Source organism: Dermacentor variabilis, unplaced genomic scaffold (genome assembly GCF_050947875.1).
Source record: "Dermacentor variabilis isolate Ectoservices unplaced genomic scaffold, ASM5094787v1 scaffold_12, whole genome shotgun sequence".
In the NCBI taxonomy this organism is placed as follows: domain Eukaryota; kingdom Metazoa; phylum Arthropoda; class Arachnida; order Ixodida; family Ixodidae; genus Dermacentor; species Dermacentor variabilis.
Window position 1 is genome coordinate 58,013,245 of NW_027460280.1, and position 25,544 is coordinate 58,038,788.

The 25,544-nt window shown below is 46.9% G+C and overlaps 5 protein-coding genes across 7 annotated transcripts in view; 3 read left to right on the top strand and 2 right to left on the bottom strand.

Annotated features, from left to right (window-relative positions):
* LOC142565959 (uncharacterized) overlaps positions 1-2,721 on the top strand; it is a 67,033-nt gene extending 64,312 nt beyond the window's left edge. The window contains exon 7 of the mRNA XM_075676596.1: positions 1,713-2,721. Within this exon, the coding sequence (XP_075532711.1) occupies positions 1,713-1,840 (128 nt within the window). The 3' untranslated portion in view covers positions 1,841-2,721. The remainder of the gene's footprint in view (positions 1-1,712) is intronic.
* Positions 1,307-12,136, bottom strand: NTPase (ectonucleoside triphosphate diphosphohydrolase NTPase). The gene is made up of 7 exons (XM_075676583.1): positions 11,915-12,136; positions 3,722-4,341; positions 3,502-3,661; positions 3,242-3,445; positions 3,051-3,185; positions 2,801-2,944; positions 1,307-2,721 (listed from the first exon to the last, which is right to left on the bottom strand). Exons 2-7 carry the CDS (start codon positions 4,318-4,320, stop codon positions 2,275-2,277), a joined length of 1,689 nt encoding a protein of 562 aa, XP_075532698.1. The 5' UTR covers positions 4,321-4,341; positions 11,915-12,136; the 3' UTR covers positions 1,307-2,274.
* LOC142565955 (uncharacterized) lies at positions 4,337-6,099 on the top strand. Its single transcript, XM_075676592.1, has one exon. The coding sequence runs from the start codon at positions 5,076-5,078 to the stop codon at positions 6,012-6,014; it is 939 nt and encodes a 312-aa protein (XP_075532707.1). The 5' UTR covers positions 4,337-5,075; the 3' UTR covers positions 6,015-6,099.
* A 211-nt stretch (positions 12,137-12,347) lies between the features above and the next one.
* Sou (required for meiotic nuclear division 5 protein souji) lies at positions 12,348-15,383 on the top strand. The gene is made up of 3 exons (XM_075676591.1): positions 12,348-12,720; positions 12,783-12,928; positions 12,983-15,383. The coding sequence occupies exons 1-3, from the start codon at positions 12,585-12,587 to the stop codon at positions 13,853-13,855; spliced, it is 1,155 nt and encodes a 384-aa protein (XP_075532706.1). The 5' UTR covers positions 12,348-12,584; the 3' UTR covers positions 13,856-15,383.
* A 1,198-nt stretch (positions 15,384-16,581) lies between these two features.
* Positions 16,582-25,544, bottom strand: part of LOC142565951 (AT-rich interactive domain-containing protein 5B-like) — a 100,843-nt gene continuing 91,880 nt past the window's right edge. For 2 of the 3 annotated variants that reach the window (XM_075676588.1, XM_075676584.1), the window contains exon 6: positions 16,582-16,965. In XM_075676588.1, coding sequence (XP_075532703.1) covers positions 16,737-16,965 — 229 coding nt within the window. In that variant the 3' untranslated portion in view covers positions 16,582-16,736. The remainder of the gene's footprint in view (positions 16,966-25,544) is intronic. The other variant, XR_012824925.1, reaches the window with a different exon arrangement.

Consider the following 25,544-nt stretch of genomic DNA (forward strand, 5'->3'; position numbering starts at 1 on the left):
ACGGCGCAGCGCGCGATACCGGAGAGCGGGCAACACCGCTGCGACGCGGCCGCCCGAAAGCCCCGCCCCGCTAGCCGAGCATGACGTCATTCGTGACGTAGCCTTCGCCGTGACCGCGTGGCGAAAGCGCGTACGCACCGTCCTCCTCCCCTTCGTCGAAGGCACCGCCGGCCTGAATGGGCGCGCGCGCTGCGCGAGGGTACACTAGGGGGTGGGCAGCCGCCACGCTGTCGGGGGCCCACCGCAACACCAGCTGTGAAGTAACCCGTTACTCGGCGCCATTTACACGCCCCAATAGACGCCGCGAGGTTCCAGCGAGCGCGTGGGCTCAAGACCGCGGTGTGTAGTACAACCTACCGAGAGTGACCGGCTGGCACTTATTACCCCCTGCGCGTACAACTGTTAGGCATGCGCCTTTGCGTGCGTACGAGTGTGAGCATGGCGCCCCGACGCCGGTTGACATTCGTTCCCCTTCCTCCTCCACCAACCGGTCAAAACAAGAAGTGAGAACGCACGCGATAACAGAAAGCCTGTCACGCACGCCCTAACCGATGTCGCAACGTGTCTTAGCGTTCGGAACAACATAAAAACTGAAGCTGCTACCAGCTGCGGAATTTGCACACATGAATTGGCTCGTTAAGCACAAAGAGAAACGACAGAGGCATTTAGGAAGCTCAAGGTGCTGTGATTGCGGAACAAACGCGTAGACCTTCCGTTGCCTTTACACACCGCCAACTTTGTCATTTGGTGGTGGTGTGTGTGGGGAGGGGGGGGGAAGCAAACGGCTTGTGTGTATGCGGAGAATGGGGTTGTAGCTGAAAACGTTGAGCAGGGAGGCTTTTAAGGATGACTTGCAGGCAAATATAGTAAACCATCCCAGTACTTTCACTCCCCTTCCCTTTTCTTCCGTGCAGAGTAGCAGACTAGAGCACGCTAGCTCAGGTCAACCTCTATGCCTTTTTTATCAATAAAATATATGTATTTATACAAAACAAAAATAGTTCAATTAGAATGAGGTGTGTAGCTGCCTTGTGCATGTTTCCAGTACTCGCGACATATTACTTCTGGAGAACTAGCATAAAAGCTTGTCTCAAATACACGCACAGTAGAATATCCTCTCTACTAGATGCTGACTTAGTTATAGATATCAGTGATCTTCCCAGAGGCCATATGCCTCTTTGACAGTAACCTTGATCTATGCTTACGGTCCACCCAGTTTGTTTCCTTAAGTCTTCATATAAACATTCGATACCATACAAACATTCAAATAATGTATACAAAAATTAGAATAACTTCAGCATACAACTTCTGTTTTGTACTTGCACAATTTATTTATGCAACCAATTGTAAGACGATGTAGTATACCACAAGTGTGTGTAAAGAAATACAGTTTTTAAGCAGGTAATTGCCCTTTTTGTTTATGGCACGGGCTACAAAAAGCCACACTAGGAAGTAATTATGAATATGGAACTAATGTGAAGTACTCCATTAGTTCTGCATTTCTAACACAGAATTTCATTGTTGGCATGAACAGAACCGAATCGTTAAAGTGATACAATGTTTATTACATGATTCTGCAGTTGAAGTTTGTTGGTAAGGCCACTGTTTTTGCATATTGACAGTGACTAAGTAGGTGCAATAGCAGAACAATGATATTTTTGGCTCCAATTTTCGTAAGTGCTGACGTGGAGCCTTCACTCTTTCTTGTTCAGGTCCCGAAGCACACCGTCTCCAAATTGAGTTTGGCAATCTGATCACTTTTGGCAGCGTTCGTCGACAGACAAGAACCGGGCTGAAGCTAATCAAGACCTTCTACCGGCCTTGCAAAACATGTGAGTAATAAAAATTCCCAAAGAAACCAACATGTACAAGGGCATGAATTATAAAAACAATTGTAATCTCATAACATTTCATATAAGCTCACTTGCTGCTTTGATTATGATGTGGTTTTACCACTTAACAATAGAGAGCTGTTTTCCAACAGTTGATAAAGATATACACTCCATAAAAATGTGTAAATGGTATAAAAGGCCATGCCCACTGTAAAGGCACAAGTGAATAAATGGTTTCTTGAGAAAGAGAGCGGTGCACTTGAGCAACCGGCACCCGCAGGGTGCAGGGTTGTGCACCGCATCTGAGTGTTGCATAACAAGGAGTATGCATCAGGAAGCTCATTTGCATTGCAGTGGACGAAGAGCTGAGTGACCAGTCTGTCTGTGTGGCAGTGAGTCTCCCATTGCTGCTGCTGATGCTGCTGCCTCCCCTGATGATGGCCTAGGTCGGAGGGTTGCGCCGGGCCCGAGACTGCTTGCGTGCCAGCAGGAGGAAGACCATCGCCAGCACCAGGAGGAGAGTGAAGAGCACCACGAGCAAAACAAAAAGGTTGAGGCCAATGCTGGGTGTTGATGGCTTGGCAGCGGGGATGGCATTTGTAGCATTGATCATGAAACCCAGCGACCAGCCTAATTCATAGCCATTGGCCGTCTTTTCAAATGACAGGTTGGGCCAAGTCTTGTCAGAGAATCCGTACTTATCCAGCAGTAGATCACGGATATACATAGATTGCAGGCAGTAGCGAGAGAGGAATCGCTTGGGGATGCCAGTCTTCACAGCCTCACGCCATGGAGCAGAGCAGATCCAGTCTGAGGCATTAACAAAGGTACTAAGGGGCTTGCCTGTAGAGTTGAGGGCCTTGAGGGTGTAGTAGTATGCAGAAACACCCTGGAAAAAAAAAAAAAGAAAGATGCACCCAATCCTTGAATCACCACACTTTCTGGAGGTGAAACGGGTATAAACTTACAACAAACTTCATGTCATATGGCACAGGAACTGCAGGCTTCTCCATGCAGCTAGTGTAGTTCTTTTTGCACTCGCTGGGGTCCAACAGCTTTTGAATGGTCTTTTGACATCCAGCACTCGTGCCATTCCCAATAAATGTGAAAACCTAAAGGAAAAACACGACAAGAGTTGTTTATTATGCCACTCACAATAAAGAATATTTTGCCATGATGTTGTCTCCATTGTTCTTTGAGAAACTGCAAAGAACTTACTGCATTGGGATTCTGCTGTAGCCAGAGCTCACTCGCAGAGGTCTTCGTGCAATAGTTGTCAAACACCTCCTCTGCTGTAGCGTTGAAGCTGAAGCCAGAGTTGTGACATGGGCTCCTCACAGTTGCCGCATAGTCCTGAAATAGGAGCCACAATGCAAGCATAAAGGAAACCAAGGCACCTTGGAGCTCACCTGCTGAGTCACTAGCTGGGCCAGGTACCTTCTATGCAGCTCGTTCACTCCATAGCAGAGGTATGACACTGAGAAGACATTATAGCGCTCGCCATATAGCTGCAGGCTGCTCACATCGTCATTTGATATATCAGATGCAACAGCATAAGATATTTGCGTAGATGCTCCTCCAAGGTCCAAGGCACCGAGGGTCATAGGAGATCCCTGCAAATCGCCAGGTGGTCAGTGGCATGCTGGTGGGAAGTAGGCAGCTACCTCACCGATTTCGGGGGGATCACTTCGAATAAGTAGTTGGTGGAGAGCCAGGCAAAGAGGCCCTCATCGTGGCCACTCAGGATGGTTGCCCGCTGCAGGCCTAGTGGCTTCAGTGCACACTCCACAGCCATGAGGATGGCATCGGCCTCCATCGGGTTGGTGAGGCTGCATAAGCAATAGAGTACAGCAGGGCATGCAAGGTGCGAAGGGGTCACTGGAGCTTACTTGAGCACCCGCATGCCCGCGGTGGCGCCGAGGAAGACAGGTGCTTCAAGCTCTCCGCGCACCTCGTTCACGGCGCGCTCTAGTGCCGGGCCCGTCTGGCGCGGCCCAAGGCTGCTGATGCCGCCGTCGATTTCGCGGAAGTCCACCTGGACAGCGCGGCCGGTGCCCAGGTACTTGGCGCCTTCCCAGTAGTAGAGCGTGGCCTGGCTGTGACTCGAGCCGGCGTCCACCACGACGCCGTGCACGAAGGGCACACGGCCGCCCGTCAGCCCGTAGGCCATGGACACGAGTAGCAGGCCGAGGAGTCCGAGCACGCCGCAGATGACGCCCAGCAGTCCCCAGTTGGCGAGGAACAGGTGCGGCGAGCGCTGATAGCGCACGTACAGCGTGTCACCCGGCTGCACGCGCATCGCATGCAGCGACGCCCCCCCGCGCAGGGGCTCGTTGGAGCGCGTGTAGAGTGCCAGCCGTGGGTCGTAGTCTTGCCCCATGTCGTGGCAGAAGGCACCCAGCAGACTGTCGGCCGTGGCACCCACATGCGTGCGCACTGTCACTGGGCTGCGGTCGGGTGCCGCGGCGCTCTTCAGCTTCACCTCCATGCTGGACGTTTAGCGGCGGCCCTGCAAAAGCACCATTTCGTTTATCGGCCACGGGCCGGCGCCCGCGGCGCGCCCCCGGCGCGCGCGCTCTCGGACCACAGCCACGCGCGCTGACGCGTAATGACGTAGCAACGCGTAAGCGCCTGTTTGCCGATCAATGGAGACCTACTATTTCGGGGACGCCGGCGGCGCAGCATCGCAAGCCGCGGCTCCGAGCCACGTGTCCAAGAAACGGCAGGTGCGCAGCGCGCGCCCGCATAATTCCCGCAGCCTGGCCTCCGTCGCCATGGCGACGCGCCGTAAATGAAAGCTGCTCGAGCGGCCCGACGTCAGCGTGACGTCGCGCTCGGAAAAGTTCGGCTACTCTCGTTGACCAAATATGGGCAGCGCTCCGGCGGGAGACACGGCTGCGGCCAGCATGCGATTTGCGCTGGCCCCCGGTGGCTACCCGCGGTCCTTAATTCGACCTGAGGCCGTTAAATCGGCGGCTGCGGCCTGAAAGTGCCGCCTGGCAGCGTCAGCGCGGAGCCCGAGCGGCTAGCGGCTGCGCGGCAGACCCTTTAAACATCATAAGGTGGCGCAGTGAATGAAGCCGACGTCACCGCGACGTCAGGCGGTCGGCGCGCCGCGATTGGCCGCGGGGGGTTCCGGCTCGCCAAATAAGGCAGCGGGGCTCCCCGGGGCCCATTCATACGGCGGCGACGGCCCGCGAGTGCGTACGTCGCAGACACACGGATGGGGACTCCCTAGCCGTCATGACGATGGACGGCCTGGACACGCTGTCTCGCGACTGCCTCCAGTTCAACCTGAGTTTTGAATCGTTCAAGACGACCGGCGCCAGCGGCCTCGCGCCACCTGAGGGCTCCGACGACCCGCTGAACACGCCCGTGTCTACGACCGCCGAGCTGATCACCTTCTTCGCCACCGATGCGGTCATCCCCGACCCAGTGCCCATCTCAGGTGAGCCGGCCCACCGCTGGCCCGAGAGACCCGCGAGCCCACTGCGCGATGCGGAGCAGCCCAAGGACCCGTACGGCCGGCTCGCCTACCGCGGCACGTTCACCACTGCTTGGCCCGGCCCCGACGCGGCGCCGTTCTTCGAGCAGCCCGAGCCCTTCCCTCCGCTCGACTCGTTCAAAGCCGCCCCGTACACGGCCGAGCCCGAGCCGGCCAAGTACCCCTGGTTCGCCTATGAGCACGCACCCCCGGCGGCAGCCTCCTCTTCATCGTCGGCGGCGGCGCCCAAGCCCGAGGAGCCGACAGCGACACTGGCCGAGTACAACCAGGCTACTAGCAAGGGCCACGAAATCCTGAGCCAAGCTTACCAGAACAGCCCGGTGCCGCTCAAGCTGGTACCAGTCAAGCCCCGAAAGTACCCAAACCGGCCGAGCAAAACGCCCGTGCACGAGAGGCCGTACGCGTGCCCCATCGAGGGCTGCGACCGGCGGTTCTCGCGCTCCGACGAGCTGACGCGCCACATCCGCATCCACACGGGACAGAAACCGTTCCGCTGCAACATCTGCCTGCGTTCCTTCTCGCGATCCGACCACCTCAACACGCACATTCGGACTCACACGGGCGAAAAGCCCTTCACCTGCGACGCGTGCGGCCGAAAGTTCGCGCGCTCCGACGAGCGAAAGCGACACGGGAAAGTGCATCTCAAGCATCGGCTCAAGAAGGAGGACCACCCGTGAGCGCCGCGAGCCACCCTTGTACATAGTGCTCTGTACATACCCCGACCCCATCTCTCATCTCCCCGAATAAAACGGTGCGCATCGACTCTCGGTCTTCCCTTGCTGGGGCGCGAACTTCGGCGCGCCGCACCACCTGGTGACCGCGCCGAGGTGAAACGCCCAGCGCGCTGTTCGCGCGACCGCCACCTGTTCGCCACCTGGTCGCGCACAGACCCGTGGCTCGGACCTGCGGCGCCCAGAGAGGCTGGCGATTATGCCCAGTCGCGAAACGGTCCGGAAACGTTCGTAGCCGCACGAACAACCGGCGCGGACCGCGGCGCGAACGCCAGAAATCGGCGAACAGGTGGCTGCTAGGCACAGCGCGCGCGCGCGCGCGCGCAACAGGTGATCGAAGCGGCGGCGGGATGGAATGGGAGGGTGGGGGGTGCTGCGCCTAGCGCCCTGCAGCTCCTTGCGCTGCGCTATGCGCGAATGTTCGCACAACGACGTGCGTTCGCAGCTGCGAATTTATCGCCACGCTTACGCCCAGTTCCAAGTGCACCTGTTGCTTCTCCGCGCGCTTGACACAGATCACGTCTCGACAAGCTTGGCGCTTTGTTTGCGGAAATATGAATCTCCTAGGCACTCGCAATCGCATCACCAGCGGCCTATGTACCGGTGATGCTGCGAATGCGACGCTCCCTTGCGAAAAGTTGCCGCGCTAATCTCGCATCCTAGACTCAAGAACGGTTCCAGCCAGTTTAATAAAAATGGTTCGTTTCAATTTTTTGTTGTCCTGGAGCACACGAAATGGAGATAACGCAGTTGTTAGTTCCAATGACTTCTATGTTCCTACATATTCGGCATCGAGCTCATATGGCGCTTGGAGCGCTAACCAGGTTGACGAATTTGACACCCGGTTCATTAAGAATACCCCATTAATTGAGTCGTGTAAGAAAGGACGGTCCACGCGCTTATTCGACGAAGAATGTCACAATAATTTCGCACTTTTCGACGTAACTCGCTATGTCCGCCAGCAAATCATGCAGCGAACTTTCATCTGGCGCGTTTCGTTGTACCAGTTGGGTAACATTACGGAGCCATGACTCACACGGCGAGCGCTCGCCAGATGTTGGTTTACGCAAGTATCCCGCAGCAGGCGACCGCGATTAGCAGGTGCCGTGGCCAAAATATCGCTTCTACTACCATAAAGTTACACTTATTTGCTCTAATTCTGAGGTGATCCCGGGAGACGCGTAAATTAAGCGAGTGACAGGAGCAGATTGCGAAGGAGGTGACGTGCCCCCTTCTCGCGTGCTGCTTCTCGCGCGCGAGCTGCTGGGGGCGCGCCGCGCTTAAAAGGTGAAACAATACGCGCCAGGGTGAGCAGTCTGCGAAGCACCAGCTGGCCGCAACTGACGACCAGGCGAGTTGGCGCTGAACAGAGACGGCGGTTCGTTCTCCCACGACGGGCTTGCCGGGCATCGGCTGCGACAGCACGGCGCTGGACAAGGCACTCTGCTGCTGCCTACATCCAGGCCGCTTTAGGTAACGGAATCCACGTTTCAATTAGGGCACTGATCCAGAGAACTAACGATGAACTACTGACGGTCAGGAGTTCATCTACACTCCTTCACTACGGACTCTTAATAACATTCTCCATAAAATTATCTACAGCGTTGATCCCTAATTTTTATTTTCTCACTAACACTACACTAGGCGACTGAAACAACGCAACAGCAAAAAATAAATAAAAAGTAACTAAATAAAGAAAAAAATAATAACGAGAGGGTGGGGCATCGAAATTGCGTTAAACTAAAAAAAAAAAAAAGCAAAGCTGCGACGCAACTCAGCACACAGACGAACAGACAGACAAAGAACTTTGCGTAAAACAATTCGTTCCCGCGACGCTCCGATTAGCTACGGCTGCGGCTGTTTGCCAGATGTGGAGTAGCCCCTCACTCGAAACATCTCAGTAGGAATGTTCAATTTCTTTATATACATGAGTTTTCCAGAACATTTTCATTTTTCAAGAAAAGTGAAGTTTTATATCGCGCAATCGCACTGATTCTTCGCTGTCCACAACAGGCCAAGCAAGAGGATCAACGTAAAAAGTGGCAATTGCCCAGTATTATTCGTACAGAAGGCGAGATTTGAAAGTGCGCTGCCTTGTGCCAAGCGCAGCACCTGGCGAGCTGCTCCAGCGCTAGGTGTTTATTACGCGGTGACTGGCCAGGATGTATTTCTTTTGACGAGAACATTCGGTAGCAAATACTTTTCTGCTCCATTCTCATCAGCGAGCAAACAAAGGCAAACAAAGATACATTTGCCTACCGTACGATACACAATAGCGGATGGTTGAGAAACGCATAAATACCTTCGTCCTGTGTTGCGTTTCCTTAGCAGCACATTCAAACAGTGATGCTGTATCACTGGCTATACCACACAATAGTTCTATGTAATTCCACTCCGCACTCATTCTTCACGCTAACTGTTCACCTTGACCTAACGGTCCGAGAAATGGTAGCTTATACAAAATAGCTATTAGTAATATATGGCTGAACTGCAGCGTTCCGGAATATCTAAAACTGTCTGCAGAGTACAATCAACGTCTCTACATGGCTTTCATAGTACGAAAAAAGCATTTGATTCAGTAGACATACCAGCAGTCATAGAGGCATTGCGTAATCAAGGAGTACAGAACGCTTACGTAAATATATTGGAAAACATTTACAGAGATTCCACACCTACCTTAATTATGGACAAGGAAAGTAGGAAGATACCTATAAAGAAAGGGGTCAGAGATGGAGACACAATCTTTTCAATGGTATTCACTGCGTGCTTGGAAGAAGTATTCAAGCTACTAAGCTGGGAAGACTTGGGAGTAAGGATCGACGGCGAATATCTCAGTAACCTTCGGTTTGCCAATGACATTGTTCTATTCAGAAACAATGCAGACGAGTTACAACAAATGATTGAGGACCTTAACAGAGAGAGTGAAGATTAATATGCAGAAGACAAAGATAACGATGAATACCTGGGCAAAGGAACAAGAGCTCTGGATCGCCAGCCAACCTCTAAAGTCTGTGACTGAGTACGTTTAGCTGGGTTAATTACTCACAGGGGACCCTGATCATGAGAAGAAAATTTACAGGAGAATAAAAATGGGTTGGAGCGCATAAGGCAGGCATTGTCAGCTCCTTACTGGAAGATTACCATTATCGTTAAAAAGGAATATGTACAATCAGTGCATGTTACCGGTGCTGACATATTTGGCAGAGATTTGGAGACTGACAAAGAAGCTTGAGATCAAGTTAAGAACCGCGCAAAAAGCGATGGAACGAAGAATGCTAGGCATATCGTTAAGAGACAGGAAGAGAGCGGTGTGGATCGGGGAGCAAACGGGGATAGACGATATTATAACTGCGATTAAGAGAAAAAAATGGAGCTGGGCAGGCCACGTAATGCGTTGGATAGATAACCGGTCGACCATTAGAGTTACAGAATGGGTGTCAAGAGAGGGGAAGCGCAGTCAAGGGCGGCAGAAAACTAGGTGGGGTGATGAAATTAGGAAACGCAGGCGCAAGTTGGAATCGGTTGGCGCAGGACAGGGGTAACTGGAGATCGCAGGGAGAGGCCTTCGTCCTGCAGTGGACATAAGATAGGCTGATGATGATGAAAACAGTGACATCCAGAAGTTCCTACATACTTCACTGCACCCATTTGCTTTCTCTCTCTCTCTCTTTTATGACCTCCTTCCCCCCACCTCTCGATAAGAGCGGCCGTCTTTCTTTTTCGTTTTTTCTTCTTTTTTTAAATGACAAAAATGTATCTCACGCAGTCTGCCAATGCTGAAACAACAGTTTGACCGCTGGCAAATCAGTTCTGCAGAAGCCCGCAAGATGTAGGAAAGTACATGAAAGGGAAAAATTGGCATCCACCCGAATTGTTCAAATGGCAGGACATCGACCGAGTTATGGAACATTCGACTAGTTGTTCTACAGCGGTCTCCGAGTTATGGCACATTCGACTAGTCGTTCTGCAGCGGTCTGGCTGTGCCACTATAAAAGAGGGTGTATAAGCGATAAAATATGGTTTTAATAATGTAACTGCCGCCCGCTTATGCTTGCACTAAAGCTTATAAGCTAAATTGTAGTTTATGTCTTACACGGGTGTCACACAGCACACTTTCTATCGCGATCGAGCTCGATCTGGATCAAACTTCTCGGTCGCGATAGGCTACAGTGCGCAATCTGCGGGAAGGAGCCAATCGCGATCGAGAATTTCGAACCGGATCGGGCTTGATCGCGATCGAAAATGGCAGTGTGACACCGGCAGATTTGTAGAGCTGCTGAAGCGCTCCGGGACAAGTGGAATGTGCATTAGATTCAACAAAGAAACCTCGTCGTCTGCTGAGACGACTTCACGTTGTAGTGCAATAGACTTCAAATCGAGAGCCACACGGCTCTGCGTTGAAATAATGTCGGGAAGGCTATGCTAAGTGTACACGTTTTTGTTTTCAGTATGAACAAATAGAAAAAAGGCCAACTAGCGACTAAATAGACTAAATGTTCGTCGTTATTTAGTTCAGAGCGCTATCGAGCACCCAAATTAGCCTACCTACGTCAATATTTGTTCAGTTCATAATAAAGAGAACAAGAAAGCTTCGCTTTAACTGCTCGTACAGTACCGCCCATAAATGCCATTAAAGAGCCGAGCAAATACTCTCAGCCAGCACGTATACAGAAATGCAAGGACAGTACTTACTACGTGCAGCCACGTATCCTCACTGACGACTGCTTCAAAACACGTACATGTAGAGCTGCCGCAAGGGGCCAAAGCGAAGGCACGATAAATCTCTCAAGCGCGCAGAATCTGAGACCGGCCAACGCCATGCCTCCTCCAAGTAATCAGAGGCTTTGCACGCACGGTTACACTTGAACTTGTATTCGGTATCCAGTCTGAACCCGCACAAGATAATACAGCATAGGCGCTAATAATAGTGTGCAGTCAAAGGCCCGTAGCCTACAATTTCGAGGATTAAGGGAAAACTGAATAATTTGTTTTAGGAGAAAGTAAAGACCGAATAACTTTAATATAGCAGTCTGATTCAAAACATTTTCGGCGCTGAAAACGACCAATACGACAACAACGCACTTCGCAAGTCGTTGTTGTATTCAAACAGTTTGCATTTACACGACGTAAACACACGTTTCCTTCTCAGTGACATGTCATTCCAGTAACTCTGACTTCCACTGTTCTGCAGCTAATATCAAGAACACGCCCACCACGCGCATTCTTGCACCTCACTTGGTCGCCCTGCATTTGGTAACCGATTAGATTAATCGGGGGTTAGAACAGTTTTTTTTTTCTTTTTCACATTACGTCACGGCGACGCTTAATTACACATACGCGCTTGACGCGAAATCATGGATAAACTATATATTTTAACGATTCTTAAACAATCTACAACAAGACCTAGCTTATCGTTAGTTAGTCAACGCGAATTGATGCTAAAGATACCGAATTTGGAAGCTCTCAGCAGCGGTTACAAAAGCAATAACAGCATTAATCAAGAAACGCAAAAGAGGCGTCAACTTTGCCAAATTCACGTTTTAATCTAGGTGCAGAACGTTGGCAAGATTAGTTTAAAGGTCCACAATACCTGTGCGGGCAACAAGACATGACCAGCTCTACAACAGTCGGTACGTACCAGTGTGCCTGCGTTGTAGCTAAGTCTCCTGGCGACTACCCGCACCGAAACCTCCTGCAAGTCTTGCATTCGAGTTGTTTACGCAACAGCAAAAATGCGAACATCACATACAACCGATCTCTGACCTCTCCTGAAGGCCAGCCGAGATTAATGGCAATCACGATGCGAGTGCAACAAGACGATGAGCGGGATAAGAGAGATACCTTACCATTAATTTGTGCAATTCTGCTCGTTGCAGATGGAGAGACGGCACCGGCACTGTTTACATATAGTGCAGAGACTCAATGCGCTGCGTAGCATGTGCATAGGCCCCAAAAATGTTAGCACTTGTAGAAACACAAAATTAAAACATGAAACATCTTACAAGGCCAACAAGGAAAAAAATGCACATAAGGTGCCAAGATTCTCTTGAAGTTGGCCAGCTGCGCGAAATTTGCGCGCTTGCAATCCAATACCGTCCAAAAAGCCGCACGCCGTTTGCATGTATATTTAGCTGCAAAATGAAAAGCGCAAAACGACATTTTATCGAGTAAAGAAAACAACTATTTTTATCTAAAATTTATACTATCAGTGTCGTGGAAGCATCATATTTTCTTTTTTCATTACTCTTGTTTGCGCCACAGGAAGTTGTGCAAAGGCAGGCTGCTGCAATCGACATCGACAAGTCAGCTGAGAGGCTGTAAACCTGAAAATTTAGCTGTGACTGTCGCATCCAACCGTGCCTGTAGTTCTACGTCCTGATGTCTGCAATGTTCTTGCAAGTGTACCCTCCAAACTTTTAAAAGAATGACAGCACTGTGTATATAGCGCAGTTACCGTCTTAAGCATAGTCGTAGAAGCAGCACCTGCGTTCAGCAGCACTGCTCTACTGAGTCACGATGGAGTCGTGCTTGGCTGTTGAGCGTGAAGTTGACAAAGTTCTTAGTAAATTTGGCACTTTAAGTGAACATACGAAAGCCACACTGAGTGAGTTGATAGCTTACGTTCAAGAAATGTACCGAGAGCTCGGCGAAGGTAAGTCCCGTCTAGCTCTCTCTTTGAAACGATGGTAGCGTCTTTGTTTTGGTTTTGCGCAGTACCTGCAGACACTGACGTGACAACTTCGCATGGCATAGCCCTCACACAATGCGCTCAAAAAATCAAAGACTTAAGCAGTTCTCTGGCGACAGAGCACCGAGATCTGCACGGAACGGTGTCCAAAGTTGGCAAGGCCATAGACAAGGTGAGCCAGCTTAGATTTAGCGCGGCGTTACATAACTTCGAACGCTGTTTTCAGAACTTCGTGCCTGACTTCTGGGCCACAAGCAGCGAGGAGGTGTTTGATGGAAGTGACAAGAAGGCGGCGCTCAACCAGGTGATCGCGGAGCACCTGTTGCGCCAGGGCATGCTGGACATTGCTGAAGAGCTATCGCGCGAGGCGCGTCTCGAGTCTGCCCAGAAGGAGCCGTTTGCGGAGCTCAACAACGTGCTAGACGCGCTGAAGCGGCGTGACCTGGGGCCCGCGCTGGCCTGGGTGGCACAGCACGAACTCCAGGGCACAGCGCTGCACTTCCAGCTGCACCGGCTTCACCTGGTGGGGCTGCTGCAACGTGGAGCGGCGGCCGAGGCGATCGCGTACGCCCGCGCCCACCTTGCGCCGTTGGCACGGCAGCATGAGCGCGATTTGCAAGTGCTGATGGGTAGCTTGGCTTTTCTCCGGGTGCCCGGCGGCCTGGCGCGCTCGCCGTACGCCTTTTTGCTTGAGCCGGCGCTGTGGAGCGATACGTGCGAGGCGTTCACGCGCGACGCCTGCGCGCTTCTTGGCCTGTCGGTGCGCAGCCCACTGGCCGTATGTGTCGAGGCGGGCAGCTTGGCCCTGCCCGCACTGCTCAACATCAAGCAGGTCATGATGCAGCGCCAAGTGGCCGGCGTCTGGAGCACGCGCGACGAACTCCCCATCGAGATCCGGCTAGGCTGCCAGTTCCACTCGGTGTTCGCCTGCCCCATACTGCGCCAACAGAGCAGCGACGCCAACCCGCCCATGAGGCTTGTCTGTGGCCACGTTATCTCGCGCGACGCCCTCCACAAGCTGGCTAGTGGCAGCAAGCTCAAGTGTCCCTACTGCCCTGTGGAACAGAACCCTACTGATGCTCGGCTTATCCACTTCTGAGCCTATCTGTGTAAAATAAACTATCTACATACTCCTCGAGATAGTGTTTAATGTATGGCTTATCGATAAATAATTGTCTCCATATATATTTCCTGGCCCACTGTCTGGTGGCATTGCAAAACTGAACTGTGTATTTGATTTTCATAAAGCTCTGTGATGCCATGATCAATTTTATTTACTGTACTTGAAAGGCTGCTGGTGCGAGAGCCACAGTAGGTGCAAAAATATCTATTTCGTAAAGTTCTGTAAAAATTTGTTTTTGTGCTCACATTCCTTTTGGTCATTTTCATACTTTCATGACAAATTAATTTGGAAAATTTGGCAAGGCTATTTAGTGCTTTTTTTTTTTTTGCGTGCGTGTGTGTCTTAACCGTTTGCTTTCTATGGAAAAGGTTGACATGCATTGAAATACATTGCCGATAAAAGGTCACACATAGTGCTTTATTGGAAATGGCATCCGCTGTTGATGCTGCGGGCATATCTGGCTTTTTGTTTTATCTGTGATCTCTTATACTTTGTGGTGCTACTGCTTTAAGAATGACGTGCTTGTATGTGCTGTGAATCCGATTCCCAACAAGGTCTTGCGAGTCTCCATAGTCTCCTGCAGCCTCACTGTGCCTTGCCAGTTTTTATAACACTGTACCACAACATACTATACCAGTAGTTGTAGTCAGGAGTTTGACAGAACAGAAAATCAATGTTAGGAAAGAAGTGGGTCACTTGCCATAGTCAAATAAAATGAAATTTTGAGATTCGCACTGATATTTTGTTCTCAAGAGCTGCGTAGGTGGCTTCCCATAGTGAACAAGGGATCAGTAAAGATCATGAAACGCCATTTTGTTCCGACTGTGGCAAGTGACCTGCTTCTTTCCTTTGCCGCTAGTTAGGAATGGAACTTTCAGATAATGCAGTGGTGGTTTTGTCCACTAAGCTACAGGCTTATTATTGCCATTCTGCATTTAGCAAACAATTTCAATTTGCTGCTTGCAAGTGCTTGGGAGTGTTTTGAGGAATAAGCACCATCCTAAGCCGCTGGCACAATTCAGATTAGCACTGAAAAAAACAAGCCATGTAGAGGGGTAAAGATGGTGATGACCATATGTTCCCACTGAAACATAACATCTTATGTGGAGAACCTGCAAGCAAGGTATGCTGTAGCATGCAACACAAGCACATCAGCAAAAATTGTGCAGAGCCTTAACCTCTACGATAAGGTGGCTGCACACAGCAAATGGGTAGACAACTGCTCAGCATGTACACGAGATAACTATGAACAGGGTGGTTGTAACACATACCATTATTTGAAATATAGGTGTACATTAACACACAATTTTAGTGGTGGGAGTGTTTGTTTTGCTCTATTAGCTCTACCTTTATATCGAGCTACTGTGTTAACCCACTTTATTGCAGATATGGCCCCTCTCTTTTCATTTTATGACAAAACCTTTGTATCCCCTCTCGACTTTTAAAGTTGGCTACTTCGATCATACTAAACTATAAATTTTTTGCTTGGCACTTCACAATTTCATCTTGGCATCCTTATTTCATTGTCATGATAAACAGGAGTAATGTCATTATCCAACAAATGGCTGAAAGGAAACAAGGTAAGAAAACCAAGGGGAAGGACTGATTTCAACAGTGCACTTTGACACAGCAGTGATGGAGTTTTTCAAGAACTTTTTTTGCAAGCATTGCATGCCGATTTCAATGGATACAGTGTGAAGTGAAAAAAAAAAAAAAAAAAATGGGGAAGATGCGCACTTCACCTATGCTTTACCTCTACATTTAAAAAGTTGTGGTAAAAGTTGGTGTCTCTTTACTGATGCCAGATGGCTAAGCTCAATGGGCACTGCTTCATTGTGTCCGCATGCTCTGGGGACCAGGAAAGCCATACAAAACACGCTGAAACTCTGCTGAAGTATATCCTCTCTAGACTTGAATGCAGTTATAGGGTATAATTTCTGAAGTCGATTTTATTGCACACTGCTTGTCACGAACATGAAAAATTTTTTTTAGTTAATTGCCTCAGTTCCTAAAACATGGAATGTTGCTAAAAGCAGCATCTGTATGTACATGGACAAAGCAACAGTCTCCTCATGTTTAGTATCTTAGAACTCCCTTTGCCTGAACGCAGCGATCAAAATCACGGTTGCCAGGTCGGGGTTGCAAGCCCAGTTCCTAGTCAAGCCAGGAGATCAAGGGTTGCCATGTTGATGCTGCCTCTAGGATTTTCATATCTCGCGGTATTTTGGAACGGCCTTCACAGATGTTTCTCATTGCCTGCAACAGGCAAAATGCTCTATATCTATATAATGCCAATTTTCTTAAATGCTGGTGGCATGAATAGGACTGAACCACTTCTATGCACTTCTGCAGGCATCTAACTTCATATTTGAGATGAAGATTTTGAGCAATATAATGTACAAGGGTTCTCGGGAAGACATAACTATAACCAAAAAGCAACGGAAGGCCAAGTTCCGTGACCATTATGCTCATGTTCATTCTCGGTACACCACAACAAGCATGCTCAACTATATTTTCAATGGTGCCTTAAGATAGGTGTAGCATCACCTTCATTGTTGATGACCATCGCTGCTCACCTTGGGCTGCGAGCCACAACAGCATGCTGGAATTCCATCGCCAACTGCTTTGCTCCATACTTTCCAGAATTGTAGTGAGAATGGCCTATGGTGCCAGCAGCCATTGCATCTGCTACAAAAGGCATATGATGTGCAGAAAAACCATTTATTTAGAAAGCATGGCATATCTGTGCCCCCTGAGGCTTGTTGGGATGTGCCATCGTTGCATCTGTTTTTGTGGCGGTGGGGTGGGACGGGAGGGGAGTGAAGGGGCCTTAAACAGGCGGTGTTGCACTGATAGGCTACCACGCATCTTCAAGGCGGTACACGGAGTAGAGTGGGCTGCCCTGCAGCGCACCACAGTTCTCATCGCCCCGCCGGTGAACACGCAGGTCGAGGCACTGGGGTGGCGTGGGTGCCTCACGTCGCATGCTCAGGTCCAGCACCTGGCAGTCTGAGGGTGCCTCTTCCAACCGCCAGCATGGTGGTCGATCCTCGCCACGCAGGTGCAGCTCAAATGGCAGCAGCAGTCTGCATGGAATGCACACTATTTCTGAGCCAAGCTATTAAGGATATTCACAGTAAACGAGTACTGACATAACATTTTTGACTTGTCATGTCTTTTTGTGTGTCAAATGAAGGTCTCAACTTTAATTGAAATACTGAAAAGTGTCGGAGTGTCCTAAATAATTTACTATAATGCAAGTTTCTGTGAACTGGTTTCAGTAATCAGGAAGGTGATGCGTCATGACATGATATATTGGCTCACTTTGCTTGCAATCACTGCAGCAGCCACAAGTAATAGATGCAGCACTATAGTGTATCTTTAACGCCATCATACCTAGTCTTATTGTTGCATGACATCGGTAAATTTTGCTCTGTGCAGTGACATCATGATAATGTCAGTGATGACACATCCGTCATTTCAAGACCAACTTTAGTATGAAAATATAAGTACGTTTTCCAAACCTTCATACCTGTTGGCATCCTTTTCACACCTTCCGAAATGTTTGTCAGTACCCCTTTAACAATTTTATGCCTTGTTCAAGCACCTCATTGTCATAAAAAGTTTACGTTTGGAAGCTGTTGCTCAAATTTTATATACTGATGGTTTATTTATATATTGATGGTTTAAAAACAAAGCCTTTTTAGCAGTTTATGCTGCTTGAACTCTGCAAGTACCTATGTACTACCACAGTAGTCGGTGTATGATTGCTTTTGCTGTGCAGCAGTTAAAGGAGAGGTAAAAGTTAGGACATAAAAAAAAATTGTTCTTCGCAGCCCCAAAACTGCTATACAGAATTAACCTGAAAATGACACTTGCATTTCTGCAAAGCTACATATAATACCTATGACAATAATATTGTAGCATTCTCTTATGCACAATCCAGGACATAGGTTTTCAGATTGCAGTTGCCACAATAAGGTTACTGGTAACTTTTCTTGGTCTTGTTTCATCATCAAAGATTACATACAGTGAATAATACTTGCTGCAACATGTTATGTGATGGTGTATGTTCATTACTTTGTCATAAAAATCTATTTTCTAGTGTTCACCTTGTGACCCACTGCCTGTAAGTGCTTGAAGAAGGCTTACAGTATTGCCAAATTAAGCAAACCGTAAATGTTGCTGCAGTGTAAATGCACAGCCTCCAAGACACTCAAAGAACAATTCACACCTATCAACGTAGAGCTGTATGGCTAGGCTGCGACACTACTATTGTTTCGTTGTGCTAGCAATTATACTTCACTCCGTCAGCATAGTCATGCATTCCCTATTGGCAGAGCATGAGTGGTATGCGCATGCAGGGTTAGAGCACCTCCAGAGTCACAGAGCGCATTTGACTGCAAAAACGATGAAGTAAAATAGACACACCGTCAATGCTACGCTCAAATACAGCAGTGGTGGAAAGTAAAATAGACACACCGTCAATGCTACGCTCAAACACATCAGTGGTGGAGCCAGGACAGTGTTCTGGCTTCCAGTGCTGGCATGAGGGTAGCACACACTAGTGCTGCTGCGTATATGCGCTGGTCTGAGTGGAACAGGCAGTAAACGTCAAGGTAAGGTTAAGATTTCGATGGGCACTGAATAATGTTTATGGTATCCTGTTGGCCTCATCTCACGCACCATTGAGGTGTTATACCTGCTACACCACTGATGGCGCTCTTCATCATGCCAGCATTGTGAGATGCCTGGCAGCTGCCAGGGCACTGTTCCTTTTGCCCAACAGCAGTTGTCTTGCGTGCTGCACCATGCCAGCATGTCGAACTCGCGCATAGTGAACACCTTCCGAAGAGTTGAAGCACAACACTAAACCTTGCCATCACTGTTAGTGCTTCGCCATTTGGGCGAGATTGCCTATTTTTCATGGCACCTGTGCCCTTCAAACTTCTGCCTCTGACATTACATTTACATTCTTCACTAAGGTCTAAATATCTCTGCAATCAAAGTTACCAAATAAACAGCTCAGAAAGGGAGACCTCTCCTAGAAGTCCTGTACACAAAGTAGTGAATAAGAACACACATATATTTACTAAGGTTCTCTGTGATTTCACACAAAAAATAATTATCATTGTTAGCTAGACTGAAGCATGCATTTTCTTTGTCATTAACCCCACAATACCCAACATGTCATTTTTATAGGAAAAGTTTGATACCTTAAAATGCTGATTTAAGCATGGAAAACTTAACATAAAATCTATCATAGCATTTATGACGTGATGGAGCAAAGTTTCAGTTGTGGATAGTTCAGCAGTCTATTAACTAATGAATTAATTACCAAGCTAATTAATTTTAACTCAAATAACATTTCACTGTTGTAGAAATGTACTTTCCATGGCCAGAAATAAAGGTGATCAAGTTCTAATTTTCTTTAAGTTGAATGCTATTTGGGCATTTTGCAGTTAGGCACACCACTTGTTTCCAAACCATATGAAAACATCTGCTTGCTTGGTCTTTGTAATTAATCATAAGTAGCTATAATAATAGAAGAGTATGCAAACTTTTTTTTAAAATTATAGTTTTTTTTCTCATTAAATAATTTTGATGATCAATATCTAACCTTACAATATGCCATCCTAACACAGTCCTTTAAATGAAATACAAGATAAAGGCATCATGCTTTCCACATAAGCGTGGAGGGCATGATAATCCTAAAGCAAGAGCAAGTTTGTAAAACAGATGCATGAAAGCGCTGCCACAGCATGGTCTAGGACATTGTACGTGCAAACAATCACTTGCAAAAACAGAGCTGAAGAGAGTTGTTGCTATTGGTAATGGGGAGGTTCACTGAACAGTTACCTGGGCTTCCGAGTTGGATCATGTTCCACATCACATTTGGAACTACCCACCCAATGCAGTTCCATATTAGGCTGCAACCAAATAAAAGTACTTCAGGTTGGTCCTTTGTCTGTAAGCGTCAGCTGTATAACGCAGAAGTCGTGGCCCAAATCTCGAAGCAATGTTGTCACTGAAATGTACTCCACCTAAGACAAGTGCCACAAAACACTTGTCTTATGGTGTTTTACCACTACCCTATACCACAATTCCCCTGGTGCCAAAGAGCACTGCACTGCCTACTCCTGACATACACTTGCTTTGCTCACGCTTCATTCATGGATTCTTGTCACAAAATGATCAGACGGTACCTGCCACATTCTGCATGCACATCCTTGCACACATGCAAGACCATAACTGTGTAGGAGCAGCTCGACCTATCTGCTCATCACCATGGTGATGCTCAGCAAACAATGTTTTCAATGTCTGCAGGACGGTCATAGTAGTCTGCACAGTGCATATAGTTATGACGAATGACAAAATGAACCATACTGAATATGCACGTGGTGCTTTCTGTTGTCTTTACTGCAAGTGCTGCACAGGCAATTACTACGCACAGATACCAGCTTGCTCAGCTTTTCATCCTTTTGCAGGCTGGATTGGACAGAGCACATGTGACAAATATTAAATACTATGCCGGACTTGTGCACCAGTAAAGCAAAGTCAGCCATGAGGGTGGCACACCATCTTGAAAGCTTGACTTGGGCCAGCAGCATTGTCAATTGGAGGGAAGGGGTGGGAGGGAGAAAACTTTACTAAGTTTATCCTTCAGTTCCTTTTAAACACAATGCAATCTTCCTTTGTCAACGAACAAATAACTATATAGTCTTTTCACAAATGTTAACAGTTTGCTGATAGAGCTGTCAGAATGCACGGTGAGCTGGTACAGGATCTTCAAGGAGGCATCACCACCCATCTTATTTCTGGCTTGTTTCTTACAATGTTACATTATTTTTTGTTTACCAAACCTCCGCCCATGGCAAGTCATGGCAAAATAAGCACAGCACGAATGACAGGGCCAGAGAAAAAAAGACAAACAGTGCTGTGTGTGTCTTTCTTTCAGTGTCCCCATCTTCTGTGCTGTGCTCGTTTTGCCATGAATATCAACTCACCCAAACCCTCAGATTGATAATCAACTCCTCTTAAGTGTATATTTAGCTAAGGAAGTAAATAAGAAACACAAAATTCTCATACTCTGCAATGGCCTCATGCTAATTGACATAAAAGTAATTCAAACTCTTGTTTAATTATTTTAGAGAAAACATGTCTTTATCAAAAATATAGGGATGGAATACGGTGCCTTCCACTTGCTTCCAGTATCTGGAGGTAGAGGGGATGGGTAGGGGGCTTGGGTGTGAGGGGGATGCTGCGTTTTATATGTACTCCTCCAGCCCACCACTCAAAACGAAGTCGACAAGAGTCCAAAGGATTATCTTGCAGCTGTCAGGCAATTTCTGTCAGGTGCATCCATTCAACATGGATATTGGTGATGGCAGCATGGACAAAAGGTGATCCCTGTGTGACTTCCGGTTTTCGCACTACCATAACAAGTGCTGTGCAGTTGCTGCTGTATCCCCATGGCATTGCAGACACTGACAACCTTGTCTTTGATTATGTTGTACATCGCAAGTAGCCCCTCAAATCCTGTCTGACAAGGCTGGCGTCAATGCCGTGCCAGATTGCAGACGACATAGTACGGACATTGCATGTCATCAAAATTCACACAGGAAAGGATAGGGGTTTTTTGAAATTGCTCCCTCTAAGCCAACCGCCATTTTGGCACAGATTGTGTGATGTCGGGAAGTGCAGAGCCACCACTGTGTCACCTGCTCCAAAACAGTCAGAAACTGCTTATACCATGACCTTTGAGATTGGCCTCCATTATTCTGAGGAAGGTACAATTTCATTTCACACCAAATCAAACAGCATTTTTTCGACTGTCACAGATATAGGTGAAAAAATTTCCACATGTTTGCTGAAGTTAAAAACTCATTCTCCCCCTTTATTTTTCTTGCCAAATATTTTCTTGCATTTTGACAAACATTTATTGTTCTTGTCCAACTGAGCTAGAAGGCACCAATCAATATTTTTTTCTTTGGGACATTGTATGATCCAGACATTCAGGTGGCGTGTATTTCGAGACAATGAAGCGGTTTGACTGCCAGCATGGCCACTTTATCGAATATTTGAACACTTAGAGTGCTTTTCGCGGTGGCAAAAGAGAGTAAAATTGCAACGCTTGAATTCGTTTCTTGCAACACAGGAAAATCTATCTAGAAGGCACAATATGAATATAGAATAGTAGCCCGGTTGACAGTATAGCTGAAAAATATTTGAATATTTGAAGGTTTAGCAGATTGCCTGAAAAAGAAACTGTAAATTTCCAACTGCTTGCAAAATGCTTCATGTTCAAGGTAAAAAAAGTTGCTTTGATGGTCAGCCTAAAAATATCTGTGATACACCATTACATGGGTGTGAGAAGTTACAAAAACGTTGTAATTTTTAAATGCGAAAAATTATTTTTTTAGATGTTTACATGTGGATCGCACAGACAGCATAAATCTAGGAAGCCTTGCCATTTAGCAAGGAAAGAATGTTTATAAAATGAGCACGAGAAACTATTCAATGAATTGTGACTGTCTTTCTTTTTTTTGTCAATACAAAAGCAGGTGACGTCAAGCGCCGCAGCCTCAACTTATATTTTGTTTTCTTTCCATGAATGGGGAAAAGTGGACGTCAACCACGTATGAGCATATCAGCCCAAACCGGATTCAGCACTGCCATGGCACTAACCAAGCAATTACTTTGCCTTGTGCAGGTATCATCGGTTTTTCAGACTACAGCCAGAAGCACGCAGCTTGATCATCATTTCGTCGATGATGGATTACAGCCTGTTCTCAACAATCCTGCATTCAACCAGACGAGGGCGTCACCGTTCCTCAGCTCGATGCTGCTGGCGACACCTTATGGCCCTCGTAGTGTGACATCATCCGAGGCTCCCGGTATACAAGCTACGCACCGAATTGACTCCTGTGAGCACGGCGGACACAGCACTGCCATTGCACTAACCAAGCGATTACTTTGCCTTGTGCAGGTCAGTTATACTGATATTTCATTCTGTAGTGACTACCATTGTATTGTGGTCCTGCCATGCCCCACACAGTGTCTTCAAATTATGTACAGCTGTGTGAACGCCTGTAGACTTCTACTGTGTGGCGACGTTGAGCAAAACCCAGGCCCCACTCAGAAGGTATTGTTTGAACTGTTAGATCAGCAAGCTACTCTTCGTAATGAGATGCTGGAGCTAAAATCTGAACTTGTAAGGACTGAGAATGTCATCAGTGAATTGCATCGTATGTTTGCTCAGTTTGAAAGAAAGCTCTCTGAAACCTTAGCCATGTCAGACCAGGCAAGCCAAATGCATTCATCACGTCAGTTGATAGAACTTTCCTTAAGCTTTCAGACTAAAAAATTTACAGACCTTGAGGATCGAAGCAGGCGGTCTAACCTTGTTATTCATGGCATTCTGGAGGGCCCAAATGAAATGGCAGCATTACTCAAAGAAACAGTTAAATTAGTAAAAACAGTAAACAGTAAGTACACAGTAGTTAAGAAAGTGTTCCGAGATAAAATGGAGGTGAAATGCGATTCGATAGGGCATATCCACTGGCTTGGTAAACAAAAGGGCAAAAGACCTATCACATTATATTTACAAGACTAAAACGAAAAGGAGATAATACTAGAATATGCGAAAAACCTTAACGGGTTCAGTATTTTCATTCATAATGATTATTCGCAGTCAACATTAAAGAAACGCACACTACTTTGGAACAGTGCAAAGCAAGACAAACAATAAGAAAGAAAAGTAAGCTTGATTCATGATAAACTTAAAATTGACAGACTTATATATCTGGGATGAGAAGCAAAATACAAGAGTAAAAATCACAGATTGCCGAAATGATCAGGCAGAAGTATGATGAAAGACTGCCTTTGCATGGAAAATGCTTTGCCTGTTAAATATGAATGCCCGCAGCATTAAAGATAAAATGGAGTTATTGGAATTACTTCTAATGCAGCACGATCTGCACATTACTATTATAACAGAAACGTGGCTTCATCCTGAAATATATGATGACGACGTGTTTCCTCTTTCTTGCACTGTTTTCCATAGGGATTGCTTAACTAGAGGTGGCAGAGTAGCGGTACTTATTAGAAATCAAATAGATGCTATTTTACTGAATGACATTGCCGAACTCATATGCTTGTGCATCAAGCTCTCTTTTTGTAGGCAGACATTTATCCTCTAGGCTTTACACAGGCCTCCCGACGCGGTTTCAAAATTCCTAGCCAAACTACAGGTACACATGCACCAGCATAAAAACAAGAAAACAATTTTCGCTGGCAATTTCAATCTCCCTGGTATTAATTGGGATCGGCTTGATGCCGAGAATGATGATAATGTTATCTTCGTCATAATGCTAGAGCATGATATTATCCAAGTCGTAAACCAGCCGACTCTTGTGCATGGCTCTTGCAATGCACACGATTCAGTGTTTCATCCCCACTGTATTGTTGACTACACTGTGCGCATCAAACACAGGCTATCTGATCACAAACTAGTCAACGTTTCTACACCAATTTCTTGCCATAAAGTGCAAAAAGAAACTCCTGTACATTACTACAAAGATTACTGAGATGCGGATGATGCGTCTATTATTGATCAATTGGAGGCATATCTTACTGATTTTGATAGTTGTGATATTGGCATTTTATGGGAACGCTTTAAGAGCATGTGCTGGTATTGCCTTGATAAGTTTGTACCAAACAAATGAAAGAAAGTACACAAATAAACGCCATATTTAACACCAGACATCATCCATTTAAAATGCAATGTGAAAAGATTAAAAAAGATCTGCGCACCATTTAACATCATAGTACAAACCAACGGAAGCCTTGCAAGTGCATTGCATCGTTTAAAGGAACAAAGGAAAGGTTCAGAACAATGCTACCAAGCTTTATTAAAACCGATCCAACTAAATTTTGGAACTAATTGAGTGAAAAAAAGAAACAAGTTTCACAGATTTCTGCAAACGGTGCTACTATTAATGAACAAGGAGGTATTGCCGAACAACTTAATATATTCTTCAATAGTGTATTTTCTGCTGCAACTGATGGCTTTCTCGCTACCACAGACACTGCAATGACAAATTTTTCAAATATTATAAGTTACCCTGGAGTGCTCTCAATGCCACTTAACTTGAAAACCAAAACTTCTTCTAGACCCGATAACATACCAAATGCTTTTCTTCACCGATATGCCGAACCTCTTGCAAAGTACCTTGTCATCATATTTCATGCTTCCTTGTCATGTTCAAGTTTGCAGAAGGACTGGAGGACAGCCTGTGTGGTGCCCATTTTTAAGAAAGGTGAGAGACTACTTTTACAAAACTACTACCCCATCTCAATAACGTCAACTTGCTGGAAACTAATAGAGCATATTATTGCAAAAGCGCTCAAGGAGTTTATTGAAGAGAACAAAATGCTAACCAACTCTCAACATGTTATCATAAAGGGATATTCTACAGTAACACAACTAGTCATGGTCACTCACGCTCTTGCTTCAATTAAAAACATCAAGTTGATTTAATTTTTCTGGATTTTAGTAAAGCTTCGATAAGGTACCTCATTCCAAACTAATATTTAAGCTAAAAAACTATGGCATACCAGAACTACTTGTTTCTTGGATCGCTGAATAGTTAAAAAATTGCAA

Bases quoted from the DNA above. Each gene is read 5' to 3' on its own strand.
- NTPase (XM_075676583.1), bottom strand. From the start codon at position 4,320: ATGGAGGTGAAGCTGAAGAGCGCCGCGGCACCCGACCGCAGCCCAGTG. The intron at 3,186-3,241 runs GTGAGCTCCAAG...CTCCTATTTCAG, and splicing joins CCCAGCTAGTGACTCAGCAG to GACTATGCGGCAACTGTGAG. The intron at 2,722-2,800 runs GTAAGTTTATAC...TTTTTTTTCCAG, and splicing joins CATATGACATGAAGTTTGTT to GGTGTTTCTGCATACTACTA.
- LOC142565955 (XM_075676592.1), top strand. From the start codon at position 5,076: ATGACGATGGACGGCCTGGACACGCTGTCTCGCGACTGCCTCCAGTTC.
- Sou (XM_075676591.1), top strand. From the start codon at position 12,585: ATGGAGTCGTGCTTGGCTGTTGAGCGTGAAGTTGACAAAGTTCTTAGT. The intron at 12,721-12,782 runs GTAAGTCCCGTC...GGTTTTGCGCAG, and splicing joins GTACCGAGAGCTCGGCGAAG to TACCTGCAGACACTGACGTG. The intron at 12,929-12,982 runs GTGAGCCAGCTT...CGCTGTTTTCAG, and splicing joins TTGGCAAGGCCATAGACAAG to AACTTCGTGCCTGACTTCTG.